The sequence below is a fragment of the Pristiophorus japonicus genome, chromosome 5, assembly GCF_044704955.1.
Source record: "Pristiophorus japonicus isolate sPriJap1 chromosome 5, sPriJap1.hap1, whole genome shotgun sequence".
In the NCBI taxonomy this organism is placed as follows: domain Eukaryota; kingdom Metazoa; phylum Chordata; class Chondrichthyes; family Pristiophoridae; genus Pristiophorus; species Pristiophorus japonicus.
In genome coordinates this window covers 173,683,303-173,695,716 of record NC_091981.1, presented here as the reverse complement: position 1 = coordinate 173,695,716, position 12,414 = coordinate 173,683,303, and the positions used below count along the sequence as shown (strand labels likewise).

Sequence of the window (12,414 nt, the reverse complement as noted above, 5' to 3'; positions counted from 1 at the left end):
CTCCCACCACCACCCCCCCCCGACCCCGACCCAATGCCACCCATCTGCAAGTCTGGTGCTGGGGACGGGCCCTGCCCGAAGTCTCGGGCCCGGCCTGTTCAGCCTCCCTCCCCCTTCTCCTTCCCCCCCCCCCCCACCCCCCCCAATCTCCTCCCACCCCCCCCCCCCCCAATCTCCTTCCCCCCACCCCCCCCAATCTCCTTCCCCCCACCCCCCCCAATCTCCTTCCCCCCACCCCCCCCCAATCTCCTTCCCCCCACCCCCCCAATCTCCTTCCCCCCCACCCCCCCCCATCCTCCTTCTTCCCCCCCCCCCCATCCCTCCCTCTGCACCCCCCCTCCCCCTCGCTGTCAGAAACACAGACACTGACAGAGAATGAGAGACTCACAGACACACAGACAGATAAAGACACTGACAGAGACACACTGAGTGCGGCATCCCAGCACGCTGTTGGAGGGCTCCCCGTGCTGCAGTCGGTGAGTAGAAAATGTTTTATTTATTAATTTTTTTTGGTTGATTTATTGATGTTATCATTTATTATTGATGATGGCTCTTTATTTGTAAAACTGAAGTGTTTAATGTTTGTAAACTTCCCTTTAAACCCCCCCCCCCCACCATTCCCTACGCCTGATTTGTAACCTACGCCTGATTTTCTAAAGTGTAGACAAGGTTTTTTCGAGCGTACAAAAATCTTCACTTACTCCATTCTAAGTTAGTTTGGAGTAAGTTTTCACTCACGAAACTTTGAAATCAGGCGTAAGTGGCCCGGACACACCCCCTCTTGAAAAAAAAATTCTGTTCCAAAGTGAAACTGTTCTAACTGACTAGAACTGGAGCAAACTAAATGACGAGAATTCCGATTTCTAAGATACTCCGTTCTACACCAGTTGCTCCTAAAAATCAGGAGCAAATCATGTGGAAACTTGGGGCCTATAACACTAACTTGTGACAATCCGCACATCACATTTGTAACTAATTAAGTAAGTAGACTGAAATATAATCAACAGGTTTATTCTCATGTAACTATAAATATTGTATACATTTGCTAGGTCTATCCGAGATTACACCAAGTATGCTCACTACAAGCATTGCACCCTGTGTATCATTGCGTTAGGTTTTACGAGACAAAAAATGATTTAAACACAAAAAATGTCATTGCATTAAAATGTAGGTAGCACTACAGAAATAAAATAGCTGTACATTTTATTTAACTACACATTACTGTGATCATTGATATTTCTTTGTAGTTCTTTGCATTTGTGCATTTTCCTCGTATGGTTTAGGTAAATCAAAAAAAGGTAAAGGTAGAACATTGGGCACAAGACTGAATGAATTCAAAAGAATGCTTTGAAATATCTTCGTCATCTTTTACTATCAAGATGGGAGGTTATAATGGTAAGTTTACATAGAACTGTTCCGTCGGGATGGGCTCCACTTAAACCGGGCTGGGTCCAGCGTCCTGGCAAATGGAACAATTAGGGCTGTAGATAGGGCTTTAAACTAAAAAATTGGGGGGGGGGGGGGGGGGGAAGGGGTCAGGTGAGGGGAAATATACATATCTAAAGAGAAAAGTCAATGCAATAGAGCAGTGTAGTGATTTGGGTAAATATAAGCAGAGTGTGACAGGAAGGGACAGAGAGTTTAATGGTAGCAGTGCAGTAGAGAATGTCAGAGCAGGGAATAATGATAAAAAAAAATTAAATGAAAGGCTCTTTATCTGAATGCACGGAGAATTCATAATAAGATAGATGAACTAATGACACAAATAGAGATAAATGGGTTTGGATCTAATAGCCATTACAGAGACATGGTTGCAAGGTGACCAAGATTGGGAACTAAATGTTCCAGGGTACTTGATGTTTCGAAAAGACAGGCAGAATGGTAAAGGAGGGGAGGTAGCCCTGATAATAAAGGATGACACAAAGACAGTAGAGAGAAAGGATCTTCCCCCAGAAGATCAGGAAGTAGAATCAGTATGGATGGAGATAAGGAATAACGGGGCAGAAAACACTGATGGGAGTAGTATATTGGCCCCAAGCAGTAGCTACCTAGTAGTAGGAGCTTATTACAAAAGGTAATGCAATAATCGTGGGGGACTTTAATCTTCATAGAGACAGGACAAATCATATTGGTAAAGGTAGTCTGAAGGACGGGTTCATGGAATGCATTTGAGACAGTTTCCTAGAACAATAAATTATGGAATCAACCAGGGAACAGACTATTTTAGATCTTGTATTGTGTAATGAGACAGGGTTAATTAGCAATCTCATAGTAAAGGATCCTCTGGGGCAGAGAGTTCAGAATAAGATAGAATTTCACATTAAGTTTGAGAGTGACTTGCCCAAGTTCGAAACTAGAGTTTTAAACTTAAATAAAGCTAATTACATAGATATGAAGTGCAGGTTGGCTAAGGTAGTTTGCAAAAATAGATTAAAACATATGGCAATAGATAAGCAGTGGCTTGCATTGAAATAAATATTTCATAATCCTCAACAAAAATACATTCCATTGAAAAACAAAAACTCCACAGGAAAAGTGATCCATCCGTGGCTAACTAAAGTTAAGGATAGCATTAGATTGAAAGAAGAAGCTTATAACATTGCGAAGAATCGTAGTAAGCTTGAGGTTTGGGAGAGTTTCAGAAACCAGCAAAGGATGACCAAAAAATTGATAAAAAGGGAAAAAATAGACTGAGAGAAAACTAATAAGAAATATGAAAACAGACTGCAAGAGCTTCTACAAGTATGTAATAAGGAAGAGTGTGCAAAAGTAAACACTGGTTCCTTAGAGACTGAGGAAATTACTCTGGGGAATGAGGAAATGGCAGCAACATGAAATAAATATTGTGCATCTGTCTTCACAGTAGAAGATGCCAAAAGCATACCTAAAATGGTGGGAACCAAGGGTCTAATGAGGGTGAGGAACAATGTAATTGATGCAAGTAGAAAAAAGTACTAGAGAAATTAATGGGACTAAAAGCCGACAAATCCCCTGGACCTGATGGCCTACATCCTAGGGTTCTAAAAGAGGTAGCTGCAGGGATAGTGGATGCATTGGTTTTGATCTTTCAAAATTCCTTAGAATCTAGAATGGTCCCAGCAGATTGGAAGGTAGCAAATGTAACACCACTATTCAAAAAAGGTTGGAGAGAGAAAACAGGGAACTACAGGCCAGTTAGCCTGACATCTATCATTAGGAAAATGCTGGAATCCTTTGTTAAGGAAGTGGTATTAGGGCACTTAGTTAATCATAACATGATTAGGCAGAGTCAACATAGCTTTATGAAAGGGAAACCGTGTTTGACAAATTTATTATAGTTGTTTTGAGGATGTCTTCTTCTTCTTCTTCTTCTTCTTCTTCTTCTTCCCCCCCCCCCCCCCTCGGAGTCGAGGATGACTTGCCTTCACACGTAAAATGAGTTCTCAGATGACTTAAGAGTCCAACGCGGGACCTACAGTCTCTGTCACAGGTGGAGCAGACTGGTTGGCGGAACGGGAGGTTGGGGTGCCTGGGTTGCTATACGCTCTTTCCACTGTCGACATTTGGCTTCAGCTTGCTCTCGGCGAAGAGACTCAAGGTGTTCAGCACCTTCCCGGATGCTTTTCCTCCATTTTGGGCAGTCTTGGGCCAGGGATCGATGGGAATGTTGCACTTTTTTGAGGAGGCTTTAAGGGTGTCCTTGAAGCATTTCCTCTGCCCACCTGGGGCTCGCTTGCCTTGTCGGAGCTCTGAGTAGAGTGCTTGTTTTGGGAGCCTCATGTCAGGCATGTGGACGATGTGACCTGTCCAGCAGAGCTGATCGAGCGTGGTCAATGGTTCGATGCTGGGGATGTTGGCCTGAGCGAGAATACAGACGTTGGTGCGCCTATAGAATCATAGAAACATAGAAAATAGGAGCAGTAGTAGGCCATTTGGCCCTTCGAGTCTGCACCGTCATTCAATATGATCATGGCTGATTCTCTATCTCACACCATATTCCTTGATGTCTTTTGTTTCTAGAAATCTATCCATCTCCCTCTTAAATATATTCAGTGACTTGGCCTCCACAGCCTTCTGTGGTAGAGAATTCCACAGGTTCACCACCCTCAGTGAAAAAATTTCTCATCTCAGTCCTAAATTTCCTACCCCGTATCCTGAGACTGTGACCCCTTGTTCTAGACTTCCCAGCCAGGGGAAACATCCTCCCCGTACCCAGTCTATCCAACCCAGTCAGAATTTTATACTTTTTCAATGAGAGCCCCTCTCATTCTTCTAAACTTTAGTGAATACAGGCCTAGTCGACCCAATCTCTCCTCATAAGACAGTCCTGTCATCCCAGGAATCAGCCTGGTGAACCTTCGCTGCACTCCCTCTATGGCAAGTATATCCTTTCTTAGGTAAGGAGACCAAAACAGCACATAATACTCCAGGTGCAGTCTCACCAAGGCCTTATATAACTGTAGTAAGACATCTTTGCTCTTGTACTCAAATCCTCTTGCAATGAAGGCCAATATACCATTTCCCTTCCTAACTGCTTGCTGCACCTGCATGTTTGCTTTCAATGACTGGTGTACAAGGACACTTCCCAAGCCATCACCATTTAAATAATACTTTGTCCGTGTGTTTTTCCTACCAAAGTGAATAACTTCATATTTATCCACGTTATACTGCATCTGCCATGTGTTTGCCCACTCACTCAACCTATATAAAATCACTTTGCATCCTCCTCACAACTCACAACCCCACCTAGTTTTGTGTCATCAGCAAACTTAGAAATATTACATTTGGTTCCCTCATCCAAATCATTTATATATATTGTGAATAGCTGGGGCCCAAGCACTGTTCCCTGTGGTACCCCACTAGTCACTGCCCACCACCCCAAAAAAGACCCATTTATTCCTACTCTCTGTTTTCTATCAGTTCACCAATTTTCAATCCATGCCAATACATTACCCCAATCCTACGTGCTTTAATTTTGCACACTAACCTCTTTTGTGGGACTTTATCAAAGGCCTTCTGAAAATCTAAATACACTACATCCACTGGTTCTCCCTTATCTATTCTATCAGTTATATCCTCAAAAAACTCCAGTAGGTTTGTCAAACATGATTTTCCTTTGATAAATCCATGTTGACTTTGTTTAATCCCATTGATATTATCCAAGTGTGCCTTTATAATAGACTCTAGCATTTTCCCTACTACTGATGTTAGGCTAACCGGTCTGTAGTTCCCGGTTTTCTCTTTCCCTCCTTTTTTAAATAGTGGGGTTACATTTGCAACTATCCAATCTGCAGGAACTATTCCATAGTCTATAGAATTTTAGAAGATGACAACCATTGCATCTACTATTCCCATGGCTACCGCTTTTAGTACTCCGGGATGCAGATCATCAGGCCCTGGGGATTTATCGGCCTTCAGTCCCATTAGTTTCTCCAGCACTATTTTCTTACTAATGATAATTTCCTTTAATTCCTCTTGCTCACTAGACCCTTGGTTCCCTAGAATTTCTGGGACATTATTCCGTGAAGACAGAACCAAAGTATTTATTTAAATTGTGCTGCCATTTCCTTGTTCCCCATTACAAATTCTCCCGTTTCTGTCTGTAAAGGACCTACATTTGTCTTCACTAATCTTTTTCTTTTATGTACTTTTAGAAACTTTTGCTGTTGGTTTTTATGTTCCTTGCAAATTTACTCTCATACTCTATTTTTCCCCTCTTAATCAATCTCTTGGTCCTTTTTTGCTGAATTCTAAACTGCTCCCAATCCTCAGGCTTGCTACTTTTTCTGGCAGCTTTGTATGACTCCTCTTTGGATCTAATACTATCCTTAATTTCTTTTGTTAGCCATGGTTAGGTCACTTTTCCTTTTGTGTTATTACACCAGAAAGGAATGTATAACTGTTGCAATTCATGCATTCGTTCCTTAAATATTAGCCATTACCTATCCACCGTCATGCCTTTTAATGGATTTTCCCAATCTATCATAGCTAATTCATTCCTCATACCTTTGTAGTTTCCTTTGTTTAGATTTAGGACCCTAGTTTCAGATTGGACGACTTCATTTTCCATCTTAATAAAGAATTCAATGTCATGGTCACTCTTCCCTAAAGGATACCACACAACAAGAATGTTAATTAACCCCTTCTCATTGCACAATACCCAATCTAGGATAGCCTGTTCCATAGTAGGCTCCTCAACATACTGGTCTAAAAAACCATCTCGTACACACTCCAGGAATTCATCTGCCACAGTGTTATTACTAATTTGGTTTGGCCAGTCTATATGTATAGTAAAATCACCTATGATTACTGTTGTACCCTTGCTACATGCATCTCTAATTTCCTGTTTGATGCCGTCTCTTACACTACCACTACTGTTTGGAGGCTACAGACAACTCCCACCAATGTTTTTTGTCCCTTGGTGCTCCTTAGTTCCACCCAGACTGATTCTACATCTTGATTTTCTAAGCTCACTATTGCTCAGATTTCATCCTTTACTAACAACGCCACACCACCCCCTCTTCCTTTTTGCCTGTCCTTCCTAAATAATCGAATATCATTAGATATTCAGTTCCCAACCCTGGTCACCCAGCAACGATGTCTCCGTATTTGCAACTATATCGTATCCGTTTACCTCTATTTGCGCTGTTAATTCATGCATGGTTAATCCATGCAGCCTTCGGTCGCCTGAGGAAGTGTGTGTTCGAGGATCGAGCCCTCAAATCTGGAACCAAGCTTATGGTCTCCAGGGCTGCAGTGATACACGCTCTCCTGTACGGCTCAGAGACGTGGACCATATGCAGCAGACACCTCAAAATCGCTGGAGAAATACCACCAACGATGTCTCCGCAAGATCCTGCAAATCCTCTGGGAGGATAGACGCATCAACGTCAGTGTTCTCAATCAGGCCAACATCCTCAGCATCGATGCACAGACCACACTTGACCAGCTCCGTTGGGCGGGCCACATTGTCCACATGCCCGACACAAGACTCCCAAAGCAAATGCTCTACTCGGAACTCCTACACGGCAAGCGAGCCCCAGGTGACGTTTCAAGGACACCCTCAAAGCCTCCTCGATAAAGTGCACCATCCCCACTGACACCTGGGAACCCCTGGCCAAAGACCGCCCTAAGTGAAGGAAGAGCATCCGGGAGGACGCTGAGCACCTCGAGTCTCGTCGCCAAGAGCATGCAGAAAACAAGTGCAGGCAGCTGAAGGAGCGTGCAGCAAACCAGACTTCCCCCCCCCCACCCTTTCCTTCAACGACTGTCTGTCCCACCTGTGACAGAGACTGTAATTCTCGTATTGGACTGTAGTCACCTGAGCACTCACTGTTCGAATGGAAGCAAGTCTGCCTCGATTTTGAGGGACTGCCCATGATGATGATGAATGGCGGAGCAGGCTCGAGGGACCATAGGACCTCCTCCTGCTCTTATTTCTTATGTTCTTATGTGATCAAATATTCACATGGAATATGATGTTTGCTGCACTGATGTGAAGATGGAAATGCCATTTGTAGAATATAACTAGTCTAAATACCATAAAAGAACTCTACTGAACACCAATCCTCTATATTTAATTTATGAAACTGCAAAATGTATTTAGTCTGTCGTCTAAAAAACATTTTTCAATGATGAACATCCAGGAAGTGAGAAGGGGCGGCTCACTTTCATTCATTGCATCTACTTTTGCTCATTTGTCATGACAAAATTTGATAACTGTCCAAAAATATGCTATAAATATCTTTTCATGCAATTCAGAATATTCCTTTAAGGTATGATCTTGCTGTATCCCCCTGCCCTGCCACAAGACCCACGAATGGTATGCATTTGTTTTTTTGCCTTCATTGATTCTCTGCCTTTATAGTGCAGTTTTAGTCACTGCATACTGTTGAAAAGAGAAAGATCTACAGTAATACACACTTTGCTCTTTTGCATGATATTAACAGATTGAAGGACTGATGGATTGACAGACGATGGATTGATGGATGGATTATCCAAGTAATTGAACTCAGTCACATTTTTCAATTGTTTGGCTCCAATCCACATTGCGTTTTCTACATACCTGTCACTCTTACTTTTAAACTCTGCACAAAAATCATTAAAGAAGTACTGCACTTGAGGTGATACCTGCACTGGATTGCAGCTGATGGATTCAACTTTTTTTTTTTAGGAAATAATTTATGTTTGCAATGTCAGGATCATTTAATCAATACAACTAAAAGAACAAAGTGACATTGAAAAGTAATATCTCAGGCAGTATTTTAAATATATCAACAGATGTGCCAATATCCCAGGCACCAAAATACTGTTGGCACACACCTGGAGTGCCTGCCTAGTGGCAAAACTATTTTTCGTGTTTCATCCACCGAGTCTATCCTTTCCATGCTCCCAAATTAATTGGTGTGTATCCGGCATATAGCACTCCTTTCTCTCCAACATTTGCAGGAAGAAATAGATCAAATGAACTCCTCTAGGAAATGGGATTAGCCCAACCCGCCTCCTCATCTATCACTGGCTTTTTTATCACTAACAGTCTCCCAAGAGGCAGCACTGAAATTGTGCTGCAAAAAGATTCTATTAAGGACAGAAAGTGAAATATGAGGCAGAGTGCAATGAAACAAAAGTGAAAGCAGAAAGTTTCCTGAACATCAGTAAATAACATATATTCCTACTACTTGAACTGTCTTCAACCCCAGAAAGTATAGAGGGCTAAATTGCCCTGCACCCCATTTGGGGCACACAATTTGAATTAAATGAAGATTTAGCACCCGGCGAGATGGGCTGCAAAATCTTGAAGAATTGGGCACTTAAAAGAGAAAAAGTTGCGGGGCGGTATCGGAGGCGGAAATGGCCTTCACGGGGCGCTGCCAGGGCATTAGCGGGCCGCTACGCTCAACGCGACATGGAGCGTCACAACGTCCCTCTTCTGCTTTAGAAGGGGAGGGCTGCTGTGAATTCTGCAGCTGCTTTCGTGGCACCCACTGGGCCACCGGGGAGAGTTTTGGCCGGCGCCCAAGAGGGTATGCCGTGCTGCATGCTGGCGGCCCAGCCGAACCCAGCAGCCGGGCGACTGCAATGTCAGTCGACAAAAAAATGATGCCGGCTGCGGTACAAGGCCCTCCCCTTTAAGTGCGACCGGGGTGCCACAGCCATGACAGTCGTTGGCATTGCCCCACTCCAACCTCGGGCAATAAGGGGCTGGCGCGGGGCGATAAGGGGTCGGCACACTTGCCGATGTTATCGCTGCGTGTGCCTCTGCCCGGGAGGAAAAATACGGGGTGGGGCGCGGCGCAGACCCGTTTTTGCCGGCAGAAATCCTGGGGCAGTTCTGGAACACCTCCCAGAGGCGATAACAGGGATTTCCAAAATGGGCAATTTCACCCCCATAGTATTTGCTGCGACAACAATATGGGCAGGTATTCTGGAGATCAGGGCAGAAAATTAGCAGATACAAAAAACAAAATAAAATACATTCACATTTGTGAGTAAATGGTGGGGAGCCATACTAAATTAGCCAGTCTCGGCTAGAATAGCACTGAGGCTCAACAGTTGGCCTGCATACCAATCCCTGCATACCAAACCCTCCTGGAAACACACGCAAGTAACTTTGAGAGCAGAGCTGCACTCAATCCTAATGGTTCCACTACTGACACTGAGTTTCCAGGCTCATACTTGACGAGTGGAAACTCTAAGCTAACTAGGAAAATCATATATGACCCCTGTTACTCACTGAACTGTAACCCAGTTTAGGTTGTCACCATCAGGATAGGAGTGATATGAAAAATGGACGATAAAAATCTAAAAAAAATGTAGCAATGTATCAGCTTGTTTAAGGAAGTGAAAGAGACTTGCATTTATAAAGTAGCTTGTTATCTCTCAAATGTCTTAAAGCATTTTGCATACAATGCATTACTTTGAAGTACAGTCAAGGTTATATATATATATATATGCAAACGTGGCAGCCATTTTGCCAACTACAAGATTCCACAAATGAGGTCAATGACCAGTTCATCTATTTTAATATGGTATTCGTTATGGAAGAATGTTGTCCATGAAACTGTGAGAACTCCCTGCTCTTCTTCAAACAACTCCATGGGATCTTTAACATCCACCCAAGCAGGCAGAAGGAACCTTGGTTTAAAGTCTCATTGAAAGGCAGCAATACAACACTCCCTCAAACTGTATTCAATCATTAGCTTATTGTCCCAAAACTCAGACTCCGCTCCCAATGTAGAGTGGAAAATCAGGAATGCCATGAATTGGGCATGCTGACTTCCACACCGGATTCGCTGGTCTGCGTGCCCGTCAAGCAAGAATCGCACTGGGAATCTCAATTTCAGAGTAAGTAGGTGCAAAAGAGCCTCCAAGGTGGCCAAAGTAGGGTCTTGAGCTGAAAAGCCGGTTTAGCCCATCTTTTGCACAAGAGGCCATCTTGGTAAAAGGGTTGAAGTACACACTAGGGACAGGAGGGAGAGGTGCACGCCTTCCCCCTGCGAGTACAGGACATCTCTCCTCCAGGACCTCCAGTGCTGCATCAGAGAACCTGTGCACCCTCTCCCTCAGACCCAGAGCCATCCTTAAACCTGCTGCTGTGCATTACCCAGCGCACTTCAGTGGAAGTGGGTGCGTGGAGCCCATATATACTGCTCCATGAAAACTGCTTCGAAACAGGTGGAGTACTAAACCTGCAGGAGTCTGTTTTAGCACTTCCAGGCAAGTTCAAATAATGGCAATTAGCAATTGGGACAAAAATTGTGTGCTAAAACCAGACTTTCAAACAGACGTATCTTATTAGCATTGCACCCATTTAGCACCTGTTTTCACCCCTTCATCAAAATAACCCCCAATCTATTAGTGATGTTGGTAAAAGTCACCAGCAGAGGAACAGGCTGCACCCTACCCTTCTGCAGCACATTTTAAGGTCCAATAATCTGCATGAAGTAAGCAGGGCTGGATTTTCCTTTTCAATTGCCCCCGCCCGATCCTTAGCAGTGTTCCGGCGGTTGCGTCTTTTTCAACCGCCAGAATGCTGCTGGTGCGCGCTCCCGCGGTTTTTGGGTGCTCCATGTAGCAGGCGGCGGCGAAGCGGTGCGGGAGCGAAGTGCAGCGGGCGGTGTGCGGCAGAGGAGGCCGATCGACTCGGGAATCTCCCAAGTTGTGCGCGCGTGCGCGGCTGTCAAGTTCCTTCCCCTCCCCAAGCCCCCCCGAGAAGCCAGAGACTGACAACCTGTGATCGCTGTAGGGGGGGGGGGGGCAAAAGAGAGATCGCTGTTGGGGGCAGGGGAGGAGACAAAAAAGGGAGAGAGAGAGAGAGAATGAGCGAGAGAGAGAATGAGAGAGCGGACGGGGGGGGAGTGAGACGAGAGAGAGACTAAAGGAGTAAATAAGGTTTTATTAGACCATTTATATTATTGTCTAACACTAGAAAATACTACAATCCATTTAAAAATACATCAAATTGCGGGGAACTATAAAGATCTGTGTAATATCAAACAAACCTGTCAGATCTGTGTCCTTACCGCCCACTTAAAATCCAGCAAGACCTGCTTTTTCAGAACAGTATTACAGTCCGGTGGTTAACAGATCTTAATGTTGAAACTTCCATTTCAGGCGGTAATATATGGGCGGACAGTATCGAATACCGCCCGGCGGTAATGACTCTGGAATTTACCGCCTGGCGGTAACTGGGCGATTGGAGAGGAAACTCTAGCCCGCAGAGTTTTAACTCTGGTGGAAACTCCAAAATTATACCAGCAGAAGGACTTACTGAAATATCAAGTTCTAAGAGTAGTGCGGTTTTCACTGCATCCTTCCGGGTTAGAGTAATTGCTTTAGTCACTGGTACCGAAATCACAGTAATGTTTGGTGCCAGCGAGGAACATTCTTGCGAAGAAACCTGAGGATTAAACAGTGGGGGGGAAAAGGAGTTAGAAAGAGCACATATATCTACCAACTCCAAAACATTTACAGCTCTGAATGCACATTTTTGCTTAACTTTCCACTCTTCTACTTCACTTCACTTTCACTTTCACTTCACTTCCACTTCACCCACCCCACCCCACCAACAATTACTCCTACCAATTACTATTCAGGATGATGCTCACCCTTGCCACAATCTCAAACATGGGGCTACCAGGAGATATTGACTATGTGGCAGAAGTTCAGTATTGCACAGTACAGGACTCAGCAGCTAGATCGTCCTACAGCACACCATTTTCTTTTCTTCTTCACAAGCAGAGATTTGCATCGTCCTGTATTCTAAGCCCTGCACTAAATAGAATTCAAGAACAAATCTCAAGAATGGAGGTCTGCTTTCTGGTTGCTAGATCTCCTTGATTCAGGGAACGTAGCTTTCTTATGATCATCAAACATCACGAAGAAATTGCTACGGTGCGAGAACATAGCTACGAGAAAATAATACTCTACTGAGTG

The 12,414-nt window shown here is 44.1% G+C and overlaps 1 protein-coding gene across 1 annotated transcript in view; it reads right to left on the bottom strand.

Moving 5' to 3' along the window:
* mtrr (5-methyltetrahydrofolate-homocysteine methyltransferase reductase) overlaps positions 1-12,414 on the bottom strand; it is a 157,820-nt gene that overhangs the window by 120,132 nt on the left and 25,274 nt on the right. Inside the window, exons 6-7 of the mRNA XM_070880211.1 lie at positions 11,541-11,878; positions 7,869-8,125 (exon numbers count right to left, since the gene is read on the bottom strand). Of these exons, the coding sequence (XP_070736312.1) occupies positions 7,869-8,125; positions 11,541-11,878 (595 nt within the window). The remainder of the gene's footprint in view (positions 1-7,868; positions 8,126-11,540; positions 11,879-12,414) is intronic.